Source organism: Oncorhynchus clarkii, chromosome 19, assembly GCF_045791955.1.
Source record: "Oncorhynchus clarkii lewisi isolate Uvic-CL-2024 chromosome 19, UVic_Ocla_1.0, whole genome shotgun sequence".
Classification (NCBI taxonomy): Eukaryota; Metazoa; Chordata; class Actinopteri; order Salmoniformes; family Salmonidae; genus Oncorhynchus; species Oncorhynchus clarkii.
In genome coordinates, this window is record NC_092165.1 from 11,714,365 (window position 1) to 11,736,079 (window position 21,715).

Genomic DNA, 21,715 nt, shown 5'->3' on the forward strand with positions numbered 1-21,715 from the left:
TAGTTTCTGTGCCCAAGAACGCCAAGGTAACCGGTCTAAATTACTATCACCACGTAGCACTCACATCTGTAGCCATGAAATGCTTTGAAAGACTGGTGATGGCTCACATCAACACCATCATCCCAGACATCCTGGACCCACTCCAATTCACATACCGCCCCAACAGATCCACAGATGATGCTCTTGTTAACGTCTTGTTAAGCACATGACCAAATTCATTTCCCCCTGGTGGGATAATAAAGTTGATCTGAATCTATTGCACTACACACTGTCCTTTCCTACCTGGACAAAATAACACCCACGTGAGAATGCTGTTCATTGACGACAGCTCAGCGTTCAACATCATAGTGCCCTTCAAGCTCAACACCAAGCTAAGGACCCTGGGACCGAACACCTCCCTCTGCAACTGGATCCTAGACTTGCTGACGGGCCACCCCCAGGTGTTGAGAGTAGGCAACAACACATCAGCCACGCTGACCCTCAACACAGGGGCCCCTCAGGGGTGCGTGCTTAGTCTCCTGTACTCCCTATTCACCCACGACATCATTAAGTTTGCTGACGACCCGATGGTGGCAGGCTTAATCACTGATGACGAGGCAGCCTATAGGAACGACAACCTCTCCCTCAACGTCAACAAGACAAAGTAGCTGATCGTGGGCGACAGGAAACAGAGGGCCGAGCACACCCCCATTCACATGGATGGGGCTGAAGAGAAGCAGGTCGAGAGACAACACCTCTTCCCCCTCGGGAGGCTGAAAATATTTGACATGGGCCCTCAGATGCTCCAAAAGTTCTACAGCTGCACCATTGAGAACATCTTGACTGGCTGCATCACCGCTTGGTATGGCAACTGCTTGGCATTCTGAATTCTACCCCCCAAGCCACAACACTGCTAACTAGTTAGTGAAATAGTTAACCAAATAGCTACCCGGGATATGTGCATTGACCGTTTTTGCGCAAACTTTTTTGTCTCATCAAAAAAATATATATATTTGGTCAATAACAAAAGTTTATCTCAATATTTTGTTATATACCCTTTGTTGGCAATGACAGAGTCTTCACAAGGTTTTCACACACTGTTGCTGGTATTTTGGCCCATTCCTCCATACAGATCTCCTCTAGAGTAGTGATGTTTTGGGGCTGTTGCTGGGCAACACGGACTTTCAACTCCCTCCAAAGATTTTCTATGGGGTTGAGATCTGGAGACTGGCTAGGCCACTCCAGGACCTTGAAATGCTTCTTACGAAGCCACTCCTTTGTTGCCTGGGTGGTGTGTTTGGGATCATTGTCATGCTGAAAGACCCAGCCACGTTTCATCTTCAATGCCCTTGCTGATGGAAGGAGGTTTTCACTCAAAAGCTCACGATACGTGGCCGCATTCATTCTTTCCTTTACACGGATCAGTTGTCCTGGTCCCTTTGCAGAAAAACAGCCCCAAAGCATGATGTTTCCACCCCCATGCTTCACAGTAGGTATGGTGTTCTTTGGATGCAACTCAGCATTCTTTGTCCTCCAAACACGACGAGTTGAGTTTTTACCAAAAAGTTATATTTTGGTTTCATCTGACCATATTACATTCTCCCAATCTTCTTCTGGATCATCCAAATGCTCTCTAGCAAACTTCAGAAGGGCCTGGACATGTACTGGCTTAAGCAGGGGGACACGTCTGGCACTGCAGGATTTGAGTCCCTGGCGGCGTAGTGTGTTACTGATGGTAGGCTTTGTTACTTTGGTCCCAGTTCTTTGCAGGTCATTCACTAGGTCCCCCCGTGTGGTTCTGGGATTTTTGCTCACCGTTCTTGTGATCATTTTGACCCCACAGGGTGAGATCTTGTTGATTTCTTCAAACCAAGCTGCTTACCTATTGCAGATTCAGTCTTCCCAGCCTGGTGCAGGTCTACAATTTTGTTTCTGGTGTCCTTTGACAGCTCTTTGGTCTTGGCCATAGTGGAGTTTGGAGTGTGACTGTTTGAGGTCGTGGACAGGTGTCTTTTATACTGATAACAAGTTCAAACAGGTGCCATTAATACAGGTAACGAGTGGAGGACAGAGGAGCCTCTTAAAGAAGTTAGAGGTCTGTGAGAGCCAGAAATCTTGCTTGTTTGTAGGTGACCAAATACTTATTTTCCACCATCATTTGCAAATAAATTCATAAAAAATCCTACAATGTGATTTTCTAGAATTTTTTTTCTCATTTTGTCTGTCATAGTTGAAGTGTACCTATGATGAAAATTACAGGCCTCATCTTTTTAAGTGTGAGAACTTGCACAATTGGTGGCTGACTAAATACTTTTTTGCCCCACTGTATATGTAGATATCTACCTCAATTACCTCGTACCCCTGCATATCAACTGGTACTGTTTACTATCTGTTACTTTATTCTTAGTTATATGTAGATATCTACCTCAATTACCTCGTACCCCTACACATCAACTGGTACTGTTTACTATCTGTCACTTTATTCTTAGTTATATGTAGATATCTACCTCAATTACCTCGTACCCCTGCATATCGACTGCTACTGTTTACTATCTGTTACTTTATTCTTAGTTATATGTAGATATCTACCTCAATTACCTCGTACCCCTGCATATAGACTGGTACTGTTTACTATCTGTCACTTTATTCTTAGTTATATGTAGATATCTACCTCAATTACCTCGTACCCCTGCATATCAACTGGTACTGTTTACTATCTGTCACTTTATTCTTAGTTATGTAGATATCTACCTCAATTACCTCGTACCCCTGCATATAGACTGGTACTGTTTACTATCTGTCACTTTATTCTTAGTTATGTAGATATCTACCTCAATTACCTCGTACCCCTGCATATAGACTGGTACTGTTTACTATCTGTTACTTTATTCTTAGTTATATGTAGATATCTACCTCAATTACCTCATACCCCGGCATATCAACTGGTACTGTTTACTATCTGTCACTTTATTCTTAGTTATATGTAGATATCTACCTCAATTACCTCGTACCCCTACATATCAACTGGTACTGTTTACTATCTGTCACTTTATTCTTAGTTGTGTAGATATCTACCTCAATTACCTCGTACCCCTGCATATCAACTGGTACTGTTTACTATCTGTCACTTTATTCTTAGTTATGTAGATATCTACCTCAATTACCTCGTACCCCTACACATCAACTGGTACTGTTTACTATCTGTCACTTTATTCTTAGTTATATGTAGATATCTACCTCAATTACCTCGTACCCCTACATATCGATTCAGTACTGGTACCTTGTGCATATAGTCAAGTTATTGTTACTCATTGTGTATTTATTACTTTTATTATTACGTGTTTCACTTTCCCATTATTTCTCTATTTTCTTTCTCTCTGCATTGTTGGGAAGGGCCTGTAAGTAAACATTTCACTGTTCGTCTACACCTGTTGTTTACTAAGCATGTGATTTGACCTTAATTATCAAACACACAAGGTTCTCTCATGGACAGGTGGTCCTCCATCATCAGATGCTGTGACTATACATATCAGTGTGTGTGTGTGTGTGCCCTCCCTGTGGCAGCATGTCCCCTGCCACTCTCCACCCACGCACAGTAGTGCTGTACAGATGGGCTCTGGCGTAGTGCGAGTGTGTATGCTCATTTCAAGTCCCCCACACTGAGAGAACACACACACACCTCAGCTTGCTGTTCCACCTCCAAGTTCTCAACTCCAAAGGTCAGTCAAACTAAACCAGGTGGGTGGACTTAACAGTCCAATAACTACTCAAACTAAATGAGTAAACATACTGCTGTGTCAGTGTTCCAAACCATTGGTGATACTCAAATGAATCAGTAAACATACTGTGTCCCAAACCATTGGTGATACTCAAATGAATCAGTAAACATACTGTGTCTGTGTTCCAAACCATTGGTGATACTCAAATGAATCAGTAAACATACTGTGTCCCAAACCATTGGTGATACTCAAATGAATCAGTAAACATACTGTGTCTGTGTTCCAAACCATTGGTGATACTCAAATGAATCAGTAAACATACTGTGTCCCAAACCATTGGTGATACTCAAATGAATCAGTAAACATACTGTGTCTGTGTTCCAAACCATTGGTGATACTCAAATGAATCAGTAAACATACTGTGTCTGTGTTCCAAACCATTGGTGATAGACTAGAGGACATCTTGAGAGCAGCTTAGTTTGACTGTGAAATTAGTTCATGTATCTCAGCCCTAGAGTTGTTCTAGATGGGATTATTGGAAAGCAGGTCACCATAACCGTGTGTTTGTGTGTGTGGGGGTATACCCTAGTAGCCTAGCTCCCATCCTAGATCCAAATGTTACTGCACTTGAGGGCTTTTGGAAAATAGAGCAGATGAATTGAGAAAAGCCACTCTTTCCCTCTCCATATGTATGCCAACCATTGTGCCCAGTTCTAGATATGCCAGAAGGCCAAGGTCGTCCCTTGTGCGCCAATCAATCATGAATCCCAACAGATCAAAGAGGCTATAAGCCAAGCTGTAGACCGACGGTTACTCTCCTGAGATTAGTGATGCCTGGCATGCCGCTGGGTATACTATCAGCCATGCCTGCCACGCCACACAAGGGAAGGGAAGCGCACGACTGTGAATATGAATGTGTTGGAGCCTTCACATGCAATTGTTCTCAAAATCTAGGCCCTATTCATTAGGCACCAAATGGAAGAAAACTGATTGAAACAGGGAGGGACAACCTGAAGTTCTCCAATAAGAAACGCTCGGTTTAGTCTTCTGTTGTGAAGTATTTTGCTACCGTGTGCCCTAATGAACACGGGCCGCCTTGTGACTCGTCTCATTGTGCGGTGCTCTATCAGATGTGATGTGACCCTCCATATTGTCTTTCCTGAACCCGAGAAGTCAGAAACTCATTCTAAAAGGCCAATTAGAGAAATGACAAACCTACCCGAGCATCACAATAAGGTATTCAATATTCAATAGTCCAACCTTGCCAGGGCAAAAAGAGGGGAAGGTCAGGAAAGTCAAACACACACCTCTGGTTTCCCAGCAACAAGGGAGTGTTGGGTGGCGATTACCTTCATGTCAACCTCAGTGTGTGTGTTGTGTTCATTCACAACTGGTCTCCATAGGGCCACCCTAGGTGACAAGATGAACGACTAGCACGTTAGCTTCAGTGTGTGTGTCCTGTTCATTCACAACTGGTCTCCATAGGGCCACCCAAGGTGACAAGATGAACGTCTAGCACATCAGCTTCAGTGTGTGTGTCGTGTTCATTCACAACTAGTCTCCATAGGGCCACCCTAGGTGACAAGATGAACGACTAGCACATCAGCTTCGGTGTGTGTGTTCATTCACAACTAGTCTCCATAGGGCCACCCTAGGTGACAAGATGAATGACTAGCACATCAGCTCCCAAAGGAATCAGGGCTAGTTAGCACTTTCCCCACGAAGGAAAGATACCCAACCCCCCACTGGGGTCTCCCCTGCCTGGATAAAATAAGTATAGCAGGGCCCCTTAGATGGAGGCTAGCTACGGAGCTGTGTAGCATAGAGTTAGCCTAGCCTAGCACTGGCCAGTTTACAGGCCCTGGTTTTGAGCATCTCCTGGCACTAGTACACTAGTGATAGAACTATCCCTGCAGGGCAGGATTACTGAACAAAGGGACGAGAGGGAGGACAGGGAGCAGGGATCCTCCTTCCAACCCCTCCATCCCAACTCCTTTACATTAAACCCTTCATCTTTTCCCCCTCCTCCACAGACCTCATCCCCCCCATCAAAACCAATCTATATCGCTGTAAAACAGTAGCACCCCTCCCCCTTACCTTCCCACCAAACCTTTCCAGCCCCTTCTCTTATTTTATCACCCCTAGCTGGGTCTAGCGATGTATCCCAAATGCACCCCATTCCCTGCAGAGACCCACGAGCACTGGTCAAAAGTAGTGCACTATAAAGGGAATAGGGTGCCATTGATCTCTCCTGTTTATTTTACCACCCCTGGCTTACACGCCAGGCTAGGTTTTGTGTGAGTGGATGGGAATAGGATACATCTATCAATGGGCACTGGCTGCAATGCATATATGCAGAGTGAATTACAAGGCAGAGAAATGAATCCTGCCTGGGGGGTAGGAGAAGGGGGGGGAATAGAAGGATTAATAGCTAATAACTTGAAGGAATAGAGCCGATTCATCACGTCCCAAAATGAAGTGCTTTAAGAGTGGCTGTGGATATACATCAGTGTCTTGTAATGAAGCTACTGTATCTTTGCTATCCACTCAGAAACCTGTCGGCCGCAACTTTCATGTACCTGCAGGGAGCCTTTTCAGAATGACTTTTCGTTGCTCGTTACCTGTAACTATGTATCCTGTCAGTAAAATGAGTGTAGAATGGATTAAACTTGTTCCAGTGCTGTTGCCGGTCTTAAAAATATAAATAGTGTTGTCTTGTCTTTATAGGTATGAAACTTTGAAGCCCAAACATTACAAAAACCTTTCGAGGTTCATATCAGGAAATATCACCAAATCTTACTAAATTGCACTCAGGCATATAAGAGTACATCTATCTTCCCCCCTGTACCCAAATCATCATTCTTTAAAAAAAAAGAAAAATCCCAACTACAACCACAGTCTGTATGCATCACAACGACTGCAGTCTCAGATGGAATAGGCATGAAGGGATACTTTACCTACAGTCTTCTTGCCTTCATAGGCCGTCATTGTAAAATAGGAATTTGTTCTTAACTGACTTGCCTAGTTAAAAAATAAAATATATATTTTTAGAGAGCCTTTTATACTGCAGCCTGAACAAGAAAAGGAGATCACTAGCCAACATGCAGATGAGAAACCACAGCCTTAAAATTGGAAGTTGCCTGAATATACGAACCACTCTGGATTTCAATAGTGCAGGCGCATATTAGATGTCCATAGTGGAACCCAGTGAAGTTGAGAGGAGGTAGTCCATGTTCCCATAGGAATACATTCGTTTTATATGCTAACAGGTTCTAATGTGGAGGTCAAGTGCTGGATAGCAAAACTGGATACAGAATGAAACTAGTGATATAGGTGCGGTTAGGCGCTTCTGTCGTCACGGTAAATTAAATACTATGGAGACTTCCGACACCACAAGGAACACTGGCGCGGAGAAGAACCAAGCACCAGCACACTACTTAACCGTGACTCCAGTTCCGTGAACCTCATTTGTTCAACATGCTAGTAATCTCAAACGTTATCTCTGACATGTTATCGTGGTTACCGGGTTTAATTTGCGATGCGAATGTGTGTGTGTTGAAACGTCCGCCAAAGACAAAGTACTCGAAATTATTCCCCTCAGTAATGTAATAAACCGAAGAGGTTTTATTGAACACATAACACAGTGAAAAACAGACAACTGAAATGTTTGAAAAAAAAAAAAAAAAACGCACATTTTATTGCACTTAAGTTATAAGAAAATAAAAATTCTAAGTTGAATCAAACAAATACACAATCCCTTTCAGGTTTTTTTTCTCTGTCCGTTTTCTTTTAGCCAGGCAGTTACATGAATGAACTGAAAAAATAAAAACACCTGCGGCATCTGATTTCTCAAACCAGATCATAAATTAAAACAGATTAAAAATAAACCGAGAGAGGAGAAAGAACAAGATTGTTTTTTTTTTAATATACAGTGTTAAACCACTTTCACAGTTCTGCTTGAGTTGTGTGTGACTTCTTTCTTGGGAGATTGAGTTTAACTAATCGTTTTGGCTACAATGTTCTGTTCTGTTCACTTGAAGCCAGGTTGCCTGTAGGTACTTTTTCCATTCACAAACCATTAGACTGCTAACTGCTACGCGAGCTAGCTAGCGCTTAACAGTTTGACTGTAACGTGTAATGTCATATTTATAACACTAAGACTGTCCCACCTTCTACTGTACTAGTTGTCAGTTTGCGCCCATTCAACAATGTTGCTTCAAACATTTGAATGGAAACAAATCACATATGGATGGACAGTTCTTTCTTTCATTCACTCATTAAAAAAACAAAACAAAAAAAACAATTTTTTTTTGCTATTTTCTTTTTTCTCTTTGCCAGTCCACACAGCATCTAGACAGTTCCCCACAAAACAGGCTGAAAGCGCTTTGTCCCAAGGAATGTGTTAACAATTTGCCCAAAAACACACACACACACACACACACACACACACACACACACACACACATTACACCCTATCGTTTAGCCTATGCAGGCAGACCTGTCTTTGTCCAACTCTCTCTCCTCAGCCTGGCTGAGGCATGTTTGGCTCAAAGTTTCAGTGGCAGAAACAAAACCACGGTTGTTATTGTCATGTTCTCTCTCTCTCTCTCTCTCTCTCTCTTTTGTGTGTCGTCTGTTTAAAACATTAGAAGAGTCCATTTTGGAATTTAGTCTGGGACTAAAACGTCACAGCGAGTAAAAGTTCCATCTTTATTTCAGTTTTATCTAGCAGCATAAATACAGTTTACCCACTGGGAAAACAGTACTGGGAGGGAGGGAGGACGCTATTCCACACGAAGAGTTCCGAGAAGAGAACCCCAACCCCCCCCCCCCCCCACGTAAGAACCAGCATGGAGGAACCAACCCAGCCAGACTCGTTGAAAAACACAGGACAGCATCGTGTCTAAATGTGAAGACTTAACGTCTCCAGACTTCAGCTATGAAGAAGAAAAGAACAACCCAAACAGAAAATAAAACGTGGTGAGTTAACAAAGAAGTGAGTGGAACAGGTTAATACTGGGACTTGTTGCTGTTGGCAACAACAGGCAACCAAAAAACAAATGAACAACAAAAATCCTCGTCTTTGAACTGATTGAAAGAACATAGCTACAAAAGGAACGCAAATTCACAGTTGTACGTTTGCTCCTGTGTGAAATCAAACCCTGGAACTAAAAGACTGAAGAACAATAAGACTGGAACAAACAGAGAACAGGATATAGGGCCTGATGTTATAGGCTCATACCTGGTTTGGGGACCAATCAGATTCTTGGCATGTCGTTTCTCTCATTCTCTCCCCGACGACAATAACCTTACTTAGCTAATATTGTGTGTCTGTGTGTTGTCATAAAACCTTTTTCCAATACACTTAATTTCCTCAGATGAGAATTTGATGTTTCCCTGTGTCTTTGCCTTGTGTACTGTACTGTATACAGTGTTGTTTTTCTATTAAATAGTCGGTTGGCGCTTTACGTGGGGGATAAAAAAAATGATATATCTTTATACATCTGAACAAATGCTTGCGTCAGGCTTGAGTGAACAAGTCTCTGTTTTTTTTGCGAAGAAGCTGCCTCTAAAGCCGCAGAGTTATTTCTTCAAGAGTTCCTGTCTTTCTTATCTTCCTCCTTTATTGGACGAGTCTGTTCCTCCCCCTCTTCTTCCTCTTCCTCCCAGTCTACCGCAGAGGTGCGGGCAAGCCACACCCCTGTTCCAAGCCACACCCACTTCCACCCCTTCTGATTCGAAACCCCACCCCCTTAAGGTGGGAGGGGTAACAAGTATGGGTGCTGGCCGGTGAGGTTGGCGACTGTGGCTTTGTCAGAAACGGCCACCGACGGGGGGAGGGGAGAGGCAAGGAGGGGGGGGGGGGGTTGAGGGGGGGGTGGGGCGGGGCTGTTTCTGAGTGTGGGAGTGAAGAGTTTAGGGCACGTTCACCCTCGATGTTGAGCCATCTCATCCTCGTCTCCCTTTAACCCTCCCCTCACTTGTCCCCGTCTCAACCATTTCCCCTCCTCTCCTCTCACTTCATGTCCACGTCAAAGTCTAGCACCAGTAGTTTTGTCTCCTCGGTGCCGTTGCGGCTTCCCACGGCACACACCAGCTTGGTGTTGGAGGCGCGGATACGCCACACCACCCCGCCGCTGCCGCCGCTCTCCAGCGTCACCAGGTTGCGGATGAACTCGCCCGTCTTCAGGTCCCACAGCTTCACCGTGCCGTCGTCCGAGCTGGTGATGACAAAGTTCTTGTTGAACTGCAGGCACGTCACAGCGCTCTGGTGCTTGTGGGGACCTGGTGGTGGAGAGGGGGAGAGAGAAGAGGAGGGGGAGAAGAGTGAGCAAATGTGTGAAAGAGATAAATAGCTAGTTTCTCATTTTTACTGTAGTGTCTCTAACGTCTACTTCCCCAGAGTCAGATGAACTCAGATACCATTTTTGTGTCTCTGAAGTTGCTAACTAGCGTTAGCACAATTAATTGAAGTCGATGTGACTTGCCTCAATTGCGCTAACGCTAGTTAGCATTGGGTGGCGAAACTACCTCTAACTTCCTTCATACTGGACACAGAGACATAAAAATGGCACCAATGAGTTCATCCGACTCTCGGAAAGTAGATGAAGGGCCCAGTTGACAAAATCCCATAATATCCCTTCAAGAACGTAGAGGCAGAGAGTTAGATGGACTCAACGAGTGAGGGGAAAAAAGGGAACCAACAAAGAGAAAATGCGTGATAGAAAGAGATCATTGGTTGCGAGGTCATTGGTGGAAGACCTGGTAAACCTGGTAGAGATGGTAAACACTACACTGTTTATTTCTGGAGAGTGTTAAGGCAGGGGAATAAGGCACCCTGCCTTGTCCTCGTCTGCCATGGAAATCCTGGGCTAGTAGAGAGGAGCCCCGGGCATAGAGCTGTCACCATCTACAGCTGCTGACTAGCTCTGCTGACTGCAGCCTTCTGGCATTACAGCAGTGTGTGTAAGTGGTGAGTGTGTGGTGAGTGTGGCAGCATCACCCATTTGGTATGCAGATTGTAGTGTCTGTAGCTGTTGCCTCCTCTTCCGATGAGATGCCCCTGTGTGTGTGTGTGTGTGTGTGTGTGTGTGTGTGTGTGTGTGTGTGTGTGTGTGTGTGTGTGTCTGTGTGAATGACTAATATTCCCTTAGGATATGCAGATGATAAATCCCCCACATTTGATCTAGTTTACACTATTAAAACAAACACAGAATCACAGTTTGAAAGATGTAGCTGGCAAACATTAAAATACCTTCTAGCAGTTATTCCACAAAACTCTAAACAGTGAGTACTAATCAGGATGAAATCTCTAATATGATGAACTACAGTCCACAATGTGTTCATTATGAATGCAAAATCATTCGTTGTATGAAGTACACTAGGAATTGTGTTCATTAGCCTACCAACAGATCTCATTTGAACAGAGCTCTAGTGGCAGCCAGCAGTGTAAACCCTCATCCCGCCCTTCGTCTGTCTCTAGTGTTTTCAAAGGGCTAAACATTTTGCACTGCGCGTTTCTCGCAAAGATTGGACAATGTACCCAGCCAACCCCCACACCTCTCCCCCTCTCCCACCCATTTAATTTCCACAACAAAGCAGCTGTCTACATCGTTACCTATCCTCTCAGCTTAAGTACCTCATCTGTGTCTGCCAGTGAGTTGCCTGTTAGGCTATTGTCTTATCTAAATGCCCTAATGAATGAATGGCAGAAATTGCCCATTGACCCAATTACATGACCTACATAATCCCTGCACCCCACCCCCCTCCATACCCCCTTAGCCTAACGTCACACCTCCCTTGTCATGCCCCTCACGGGCCAGGCTCGCCGACAAGACAGGACCTGGGCCAGGCTCGCCGACAAGACAGGACCTGGGCCAGGCTCCCCGACAAGACAGGACCTGGGCCAGGCTCGCCGACAAGACAGGACCTGGGCCAGGCTCGCCGACAAGACAGGACCTGGGCCAGGCTCGCCGACAAGACAGGACCTGGGCCAGGCTCCCCGACAAGACAGGACCTGGGCCAGGCTCCCCGACAAGACAGGACCCCATCCACTCTTCTTCATCCCTCATCCTCCTTTCAATTCAATTCCATTTCAATGTAAGGGGCTTTATTGGCATGGGAAACATATGTTACATTGCCAAAGCAAGTGAAATAGATAACAAAAAATGAACTCACAAAAGTTCCAAAAGAATAAAGACATTTCAAATGTACAGTGTTGTAAAGATGTGCAAATAGATCAACTACAAAAGGGAAAATAAATATAGGTTGTATTTGTTCTTCACTGGTTGGCCTTTTCTTGCAGCAACACGTTACAAATATTGCTGCTGTGATGGCACACGGTAGTATTTCACCCAACAGAAATGGGAGTTTATCAAAATTGGGTTTGTTCTCAAATTCTTTGTGGGCCTGTGTAATCAGAGGGAAATATGTCTCTCTAATATGGTCATACATTACAGCTCAGTTTCCACCTCATTTTGTGGCCAGGTCTGCCTTCAGTGGCCTTTCTCAATAGCAAGGCTATGCTAACTGAGTGTGCACATAGCCTGTCTTCTCTTGAGAGCCATGTCTGCCTTCAGTGGCCTTTCTCAATAGCAAGGCTATGCTAACTGAGTGTGTACAAAATCAAATATTTCCTTAATTTTGGGTCAGTCACAGTGTCGAGGTATTCTGCCACTGTGTAGTCTTTGTTTAGGGCCAAATACCATTCTAGTCCGCTGTTTTTTTGTAAAGTCTTTCCAATGTGTCAAGTCATTATCTTTTTGTTTTCTCATGATTTGGTTGGGTCTAATTGTGTTGCTGTCCTGGGGATCTGTTTGTGTTTGTGAGCAGAGCCCCAGGACCAGCTTGCTTAAGGGGCTCTTCTCTGGATTTATTTCTCTGTCGGGGGAGGCTTTGTTATGGAAGGTTTGGGAATCGCTTCCTTTTAGGTGGTTGTAGAATTTAACGTCTCTTTTCTGGATTTTGATCATTAGCGGTTATTGGCCTAATTCTGCTCTGCATGCATTATTTGGTGTTTTACGTTGTACACAGAGGATATTTTTGTAGAATTCTGCATGCAGTCTCAATTTGGTGTTTGTCCCATTTTGTGAATTCTTGGTTAGTGAGTGGACCCCAGACCTCAGAACCATAAAAGGAAATGGGTTCCATTACTGATTCAAGTACTTTTTAGCTAGATCCTAATTGGTATGTTGAATTTTATGTTCCTTTTGATAGCATAAAATGCTCTTCTTGCCTTCTCTCTCATCCTCATGCAGGGCCATCAACCCTTCTTTCACCTCTCTCACATACCCCCCACTTCTCGCTCATTCTAAAACAGGGCGATATCTATTCCCTTTGTTCCAAAGGGAGGGGATACGTGTGAGTTGTAGTTCCATGGGAATCGTTGGGTTTGTAGTTCACTAATAAGGCCATTTGGGGGGGGAAATTAGCACTGGCAGAAAACAGTGCAGCTGCACAGTAAGGGTTTCTCCATTTCTCCCCATTCAAGGTAACAGTACTTAGTGCTAATGGCTGAGAGAACTGTTACACTAACATCCTGAGCCAGGGAAATGATCCCTATCTGGAGAGTGGCTGGCCGGCTGGCCCACAATGTGTTGGCTCTGTTTGGCCATGCACAGCCAAGCACATCATTGAGTGAATATCTCCGAGCAACAGCTTTTTGCTCGGGTCCAAAATTGGCCAATTCTAGACATTTTCCCCACTTACAGATAAAAGGAGGAGGTTGTAGAGTTGTCTGTGGTAGATGGTGGAGTTTGAAGGGAGTTTCCCCCCATACTATATAAAGCATTTTGAGAGTCAAGAACGCACTATATAAGTCATATCAAATCAACCAATCAATCAAACATGGTTGTATTTACAAACCACCAAACAGAAGAAAACGGACTGAAACAGGGAGGGACTACCTGAACTTGAGAAACACCCGTTTTTGTTTTCCATTGCAAAGCGTTTTACTTCGTTGTTCCTTAATGAATACAACCCTGTTCCAACGAGGGCGTTGACGACCCGGCGACAGACACGCCTTGCTACGTGTGTGTGTGGGAAGGACGAAGACTCACCTTGCAACGTCTGCAGGCACTACGTGTGTGTGTGGGAAGGACGAAGACTCACCTTGCAACGTCTGCAGGCACTATGTGTGTGTGTGGGAAGGACGAAGACTCACCTTGCAACGTCTCCAGGCACTACGTGTGTGTGTGGGAAGGACGAAGACTCACCTTGCAACGTCTGCAGGCACTGTCCCGTCTTGATGTCCCAGATCTTGACGGTGGAGTCGGCGTTGCCCGAGACCAGGATGTTGTCTTTGAGCTCCATGCCGCTGGTGAGGGACTGGTGACCCGTCAGAGTGTGGATGCAGTTACCCGTCTCCACATCCCACACCCGGATAGACGTGTCCAGGCTACCACTCACCACGTGGATCCCATCAAACTGGAGGGGTGGAAGGATGATCCAGTTATTGCGATTCATTCCGTTTGACACCAACAGATTCCAGTCATTTCTATTCTAGGGGGGAATCAATCAATACAATGTATTCATGAAGCCCTTTTTCCATCAGCAGTTATCAGAGAGACTTTACAGTACCCTGGGACAGAACCCCAAGAGCAAACCAAACAGAGGAGGAAAGAGGACGATCCAGTTACACGTTACAATAAAATGTTGTGTAAAATAATGAATTTAAATTTTAAAAAACATTGAAATTCAGATCAGATGTGTCTGATGAATCCATTGAATCGGAGTCAAATAAAGCTTTTCTAGATAATATTCCATTAGATATAATGAATTAAATTCATTAGCATTCATTTAATATAGCATTAATTCATTAGATCTAATTAATTGTACAGATATGCACAGCTTTTTCAAAGTCAGTGTCACAGAGTGTATAGAGTGGAGGGCATCTGTCCATCTGAAAAGTAAACCTCTCTCTCCTATTCCCTATTCAGATGAACTACCTTTGAGCCTGGTCTAAAGCAGTGCACTATAAAGGGGAAAGGGAGCCATTTGGGATGCTGCAGCCTCTCTCTCTGAAGGTGATAGTTGTGGCTCTAAACTGCTCCGTCATCACAGAGCGAGAGATGTAAAGGGAGAGGACATCTTCGAGGACACGAGGCAGAGGAATCCATTAACCTTCTAACACTACTACTGCTGTGTGTGTGTGTGACCCAGACTCACACCAATGTTCTGTTTATATAATGTTACTGCAACGTAGAAAGAGAAGGGGTTGAGAAAAACACATCGTACTGCTGCTCTGCTGCCTTGGATACAACAGACAGTGGGACTATTTTGTTGTGGCTCTTTCCCAACCAGTGTGGTTCACATGGCAACCACCTTATCATATTGTGGAATGGCGGTTCAAAGCACCAACTGCAAACACTGTTTTAAAGGGCTCTGGGTTCTCTAGGTACTCCGAGGTCTATCGTTCTTGTTTTATGGACGAGTTAGGCACTGTATGAACCAGATGGGACCCTGTTGTACACTTTCAAAAGAGATTATCATCATTTACACCGAACTGTACAGTGGATATATGAAGGGATTTGATTTGAGTAGAGGACTTCTATGGCGGCGTGCTAAATTGATTCGTTTCATGTTTTATTCCTAGAGGGCTGCCAAATAGTAGGACATAAAAGGAATGTAAAAATAGTGATGTTTGAGTTGGGGCGGGGCGCTCTTTGATGAGAAGGGCTTGATTTTGCACAGTTTAAATGCACAGTTTAAATACACGGTTCACTTCGAGGACTGCAGATTAAAATCCAATAGACTAAGTCACTATACAAATCTTCAGACGTTAATGAAATGATGGACTCTGTGGTGTGTATGAGTGTAAGTGAGCGTGTGCGGCAGGTAGCCTAGCGGTTAAGAGCGTTGGGCAAGTAACTGAAAGGTTGCTGGTTCAAATCCCAGAGTCGACTAAGTGAAAAATATGCCGATGTGCCCTTGAGCAAGGCACCTAACCCTAATTGCTCCTGTAAGTCTCTGGATACGAGCGTCTGCTATAATGACTCAAATGTAAATAAATACGAGACAGCGCGTGTACACAGACCCCTACCTGTAGTGAGTAGACTCTGTTGGTGTGGCCCTGCAGCGTGTGGAGGCAGGTCTCAGTCTCGGGGTCCCAGACCTTGACCATGAAGTCGTAGGCCCCGCTGACCACCCTGCGGCCGTCGTACTGGACGCAGCGCACCGCCGCCACGTGGCCCATGAGGACGTGTAAACACTGGCCCGTCTCCACGTTCCACACGCGCAGCGTGGCGTCGCGAGAACCACTCACCACCCTGGGAGAAGAAAGAGGAGACGGATTGACGAGACATTCAAAACACTAGTCTATTCTTGCGGGACTTTATTAAAGCTAGCTGGCTGGCAGGCTGGCTGGCTCAATGTCTGAGAATTACACGCTGAGAGTTGTTACTGGTTAGATTGGATTCATTTAGGATCAAGGCAATTTCTTTCATGTTTACCACAGTTCATGACAGCTTTGATGGGAATCTTGACAAACTTAATAGTGTTTTTTCCAGGGCCTTGCAGACACGTATCCTTCATGTTCGTGATTTACTGGCAGTAAATTCAATAGGTTGACCTCTAGCCCTCATTCCCATGATGACAGTTGATGAAAGCAAAACAGGAAATACATAAATAAGATTGTAGCCTTCTCATTCTCCTTCTCAAGACCATCTTCGAGTTTCGCCATCGTCATGCTGGTACATGAACATACACAAAATCCCCAGGACACAATATCCACCCCTCCTAAACCTGCAACCCCTCCTAAACCTGCAAGCCCTCCTAAACCTGCAAGCCCTCCTAAACCTGCAAGCCCTCCTAAACCTGCAAGCCCTCCTAAACCTGCAAGCCCTCCTAAACCTGCAAGCCCTCCTAAACCTGCAAGCCCTCCTAAACCCCTCCTAAACCTGCAAGCCCTCCTAAACCTGCAAGCCCTCCTAAACCTGCAAGCCCTCCTAAACCTGCCCCTCCTAAACCTGCAACCCCTCCGGCACAGAAAGCGGAAAAACAGGTTCATAAAGAATTGGGAGGCGTACTCCACGAGTTACAAAACGGCTTCCGGCATCCAGCACCGACAAAGATGGAAATCACTGTTCTTCCACTGTCAAGCCCTGCAGCCGCCAGAGGCCCTTCACTTCCTCTGAGTGAGTAATCTAAATGTTACACAAAACCTCATCGGCCCGAGGCAGGAAGAGCACTAGAGAGGAGTGGCAGGCGGATCACTTAGACGGCCACTTTGGTTCTATTCAGGGTTCTATTCAGTCCCTATGAGACCCTAAGTACACTTCATGAGGCACATTGGCATGTTGTGGTGTTGAGGCGGATGTGTTTTTTTACTGCCTGGGTACAGTATGCATGTAATACATGCTGTTTTGATACCAGGAATAGAATAGAGTATGTTTGTCAACTGGTGTCGGACAACTACTGGTCCATTTGAAAGATCACAACCTGTTGGGTAAACAGTCAGTCAGTACATACGTTTTCTCGTGCAGGTGCATACAGCGCACCGTTGAGGTATGCCCGTACAGGGTGTGGATACAGTCGCCCGTCTCCGCGTTCCAGACCTTGAGCGTCCGGTCGGTGGAGCCGCTGATGATGATGTTGTCCCTCATCTGGGACGACCACACGCCCCCCGTGTGGCCCACCAACGTCCTCAGACACTGCAGAGAGACCGGAGAGAGAAGATGTCTCAGTCTAGATACTTCACAATGACAAACAGAAAACACACCTCATTATGCATACTCCATACTATGACATATTCAGATAGATGGGGGCCACACATTGGTGGTGGACGTGGTGAAGTTCCCCTCCCTTCCCATGTAATTATATAAATCCATTTCAAACAAGTTTGACATACCTCTGCTCTTTAAAACATATACATACACTGCTAAAAAAATAAAGGGAACACTTAAACAACACAAATGTAACTCCAAGTCAATCACACTTCTGTGAAATCAAACTGTCCACTTAGGAAGCAACACTGATTGACAATACATTTCACATGCTGTTGTGCAAATGGATAGACAACAGGTGGAAATTGTAGGCATTAGCAAGACACCCCCAATAAAGGAGTGGTTCTGCAGGTGGTGACCACAGACCACTTCTCAGTTCATATGCTTCTTGGCTGATGTTTTGGTCACTTTTGAATGCTGGCGGTGCTTTCACTCTAGTGGTGGCATGAGACGGAGTCTACAACCCACACAAGTGGCTCAGGTAGTGCAGCTCATCCAGGATGGCACATCAATGTGAGCTGTGGCAAGAAGGTTTGCTGTGTCTGTCAGCGTAGTGTCCAGAGCATGGAGGCGCTACCAGGAGACAGGCCAGTACATCAGGAGACGTGGAGGAGGCCGTAGGAGGGCAACAACCCAGCAGCAGGACCTCTACCTCCACCTTTGTGCAAGGAGGAGCACTGCCAGAGCCCTGCAAAATGACCTCCAGCAGGCCACAAATGTGCACGTGTCTGCTCAAACGGTCAGAAACAGACTCCATGAGGGTGGTATGAGGGCCCGACGTCCACAGGTGGGGGTTGTGCTTACAGCCCAACACCGTGCAGGACGTTTGGCATTTGCCAGAGATCACCAAGATTGGCAAATCCAGACGTCTGTCACATGTGCTCAGTGTGAACCTGCTTTCATCTGTGAAGAGCAGTGGCGCCCTGTGCTCTTCACAGATGAAAGCAGGTTCACACTGAGCACATGTGACAGACGTGACAGAGTCTGGAGACGCCGTGGAGAACGTTCTGCTGCCTGCAACATCCTCCAGCATGACCGGTTTGGCGGTGGGTCAGTCATGGTGTGGGGTGGCATTTCTTTGGGGTGCCGCACAGCCCTCCATGTGCTCGCCAGAGGTAGCCTGACTGCCATTAGGTACCGAGATGAGATCCTCAGACCCCTTGTGAGACCATATACTGGTGCGGTTGGGAGGAGATCCCTCAGGAGACCATCCGCCACCTCATCAGGAGCATGCCCAGGCATTGTAGGGAGGTCATACAGGCACGTGGAGGCCACACACACTACTGAGCCTCATTTTGACTTGTTTTAAGGACATTACATCAAAGTTGGATCAGCCTGTAGTGTGGTTTTCCACTTTAATTTTGAGTGTCACTCCAAATCCAGACCTCCATGGGTTGATAAATTTGATTTCCATCGATAATTTGTGATATTTTGTTGTCAGCACATTCAACTATGTAAAGAAAAAAGTATTTAATAAGAATATTTCATTCATTCAGATCTAGGATGTGTTATTTTAGTGTTCCCTTTATTTTTTGGAGCAGTGTATTATATATATAAAAAAATATATAAATATTTATATATATCTTTAGAGTTTTGAAGTAATGTAAGAAAATCATTTCACTCAAGTTTGAGATTGACCCTCCGATGATTGGATGAAAGTCTAGTTGAAGACAGGATGGGATATCAGGCTGAGATCACGTTCCATTCAGAAGGTATAACAAAGTGAATTTAAATTGTTCTGACCTTTCCTAAAAACCTTTAGTCAAGTCAATCCACATGTAACTGCAGAACAGGAGGGGGATAAAATGTATTATATTGACCTTTCCTCCGTCTAAGGGAATTGATTTATACTCATCTACAGTTGAATGAGGAGCCATTTCCTTCTGTTGTTCCAAGAAGATGGAAGTCCTGGGGTTCAAATACTTTCTCTGGGCTTTATTGGGCTTTGCTGGTGCAATCTAACCAACACATTAGCTGGAAATGTGCAAAACACGACCATCTGACACGCCAGGCAGACTCGAGCAACCACTAAGTATTTGAAAGAGTTCAAATAGTATTTGAACCCAAGTCTGGAGTACAGGTGGTGACAAAGCCTTCACAAAAAAGGGACCCATTCTTCCTAATTTGCAAAGCTAGATTAGCTATTGATTACAGTACAGTGATTAAAGAAATCTTTCCAATCTATTCTATTCAATTTGTAACGGCCTCCATAGCCATTATCCCGCTAAACGTAATTATCCCTCGAATTTAATTAGATTTTTGGGGGATGGGATGGTAAACCGGAGGAACCAGTCTGTTCCGGGGGCGTTATGATCCGTGCCGGGACGTGTCGCGGAGGGTGTAAAACACGTGACCTCCTGACTGAAGCTGATAAAGTGGTGAGCGTCCAGCGACCGTCAAGGCAAAGCGGGGGGCAGGGGTTTTATTGAGGTGAGTGAGTTGGGTGTAACTGCAGTCTCTCTCTCTCACTCTCCCATCTCAGTTCCACTCTCCATCCATCTCCCTTGCTCTCCTGTGATAAACAGGGACGCTTCATTAACTTTGGGACGTAACCTTTTCTCGCCAATGTCACGAGCTATTTGTCTAACTGCAGTCAGGCCTCCATTTGCTCAGCTTCATAACGGTTATATTGTGGGAAGAGGAGGAGACAATTAGTAATGGTTCAAAGCAGGATATAATGAGATGAAAGCTTCTGCTACGACTGAGCAAGTTGATCACCAACTAACAGTGACTGTCAACAACAGTAAACTGTCAAATAAATAGTGGGTAAAATACAGTGGAGGTTCTTGGCATGTTGTTCGTTCAGCTGTCAACATAGTACCAGGTTGTGGTCCTGAATGCATTGAATGAGATCAATATTATATGTATACATCTTTTTGAGTGCATCACATCAAACCACTGTCCTGAGTCAAAGTACTCAACACACACAGCAAGTCTGTTAGCAGGGTGATGGACTCCCAAGCAAAACAAGCCCAGGGTTCTGACATTCGGGTTCCAAGAACGTGGAAGCTTTCTCCCCTGCTCTCGGGTGATTACAGCCTACTTCAGAGTCAAGGAGGGAAGGACCCCTGAAAGTGGAGGCTAAGGTGACTATTTATCTGCCTGTGTTGAACAAATATGAAGAGGCATCTCTCTGCGTCTCAGAGGAAGATTAGGCATTCTTCCTCGAGGGCCTGTTAGGGGCTGGTTTGAAGACCAAGGGTTTGATCAAGTGCTCTATTTTTGCATTACACTTCCTTCCTGAATCCTTTGATCCTTGGCGTTAAAATGTTGGAAAAGTACCCTGTATTGCTCTTCCCCACAGTTACCTTTCAATTGGGGAGACCATTTTGTTTTTCTACTGTGCCTGCTGACAGTTGTCTCCTTCCCATAATGGTCACCTTTCCCAGAACGCAGTCTTCAGAACACAAAACAAACCGACAAAACCAGGTCGGCTGACTGACTAAGCGAGGATGCCAACAGACAGGTGATGCTAAGTGAAGGTAAAAGGCTAGACATACGAGGCTAGACAACGTTAGCGGGAAACTCAGACGAGGCCAGTTTGCAGACCTTGTTGTGTTTATCAGACAGAGCTCACAGCCCAGCAGAGGTCAGATGTAAGGAGCCTTTATGCTGGAGAGGAATGTTTGTGTACAGAGGTGTTTTCTTGCTGCAGCCTGCATTTGAACAGACCTGGTGGTTACCCAAGATCTCATTATGACTCAGAGGTACAGAGGGAGAGGGAGAGAGTGGGGGAGGGAGAGAGGGTGGGGGAGGGAGAGAGAGAGAGAGAGAGGGTGGGTGGGGGAGGGAGAGAGAGAGAGGGTGGGGGGGGAGAGAGAGAGAGAGAGTGGGGGAGGGAGAGAGAGAGAGAGAGAGTGGGGGAGGGAGAGAGAGAGAGAGAGTGGGGGAGTGGGGGGAGAGAGAGAGAGAGTGGGGGAGGGAGAGAGAGAGAGAGAGAGAGAGGGTGGGGGAGGGAGAGAGAGAGAGGGTGGGGGAGGGAGAGAGAGAAAGGGTGGGGGGGGAGAGAGAGAGAGAGAGAGAGGGTGGGGGAGGGAGAGAGAGAGAGGGTGGGGGAGGGAGAGAGAGAAAGGGTGGGGGAGGGAGAGAGAGAGAGAGTGGGGGAGGGAGAGAGAGAGAGAGTGGGGGAGGGAGAGAGAGAGAGAGTGGGGGAGGGAGAGAGAGAGAGAGTGGGGGAGGGAGAGAGAGAGGGTGGGGGAGGGAGAGAGAGAGAGTGGGGGAGGGAGAGAGAGAGAGGGTGGGGGAGGGAGAGAGAGAGAGGGTTGGGGAGGGAGAGAGAGAGAGGGTGGGGGAGGG

The 21,715-nt window shown here is 45.6% G+C and overlaps 1 protein-coding gene across 5 annotated transcripts in view; it reads right to left on the bottom strand.

The window, feature by feature from the left end:
* Positions 1-7,603: 7,603 nt before the first annotated feature.
* LOC139374720 (F-box/WD repeat-containing protein 7-like) overlaps positions 7,604-21,715 on the bottom strand; it is a 208,402-nt gene continuing 194,290 nt past the window's right edge. For 4 of the 5 annotated variants that reach the window (XM_071115831.1, XM_071115832.1, XM_071115833.1 and 1 more), the window contains 4 exons: positions 17,166-17,347; positions 15,739-15,964; positions 13,913-14,123; positions 7,604-9,983 (listed from right to left, as the gene is read on the bottom strand). In XM_071115831.1, coding sequence (XP_070971932.1) covers positions 9,715-9,983; positions 13,913-14,123; positions 15,739-15,964; positions 17,166-17,347 — 888 coding nt within the window. In that variant the 3' untranslated portion in view covers positions 7,604-9,714. The remainder of the gene's footprint in view (positions 9,984-13,912; positions 14,124-15,738; positions 15,965-17,165; positions 17,348-21,715) is intronic. The other variant, XM_071115830.1, reaches the window with a different exon arrangement.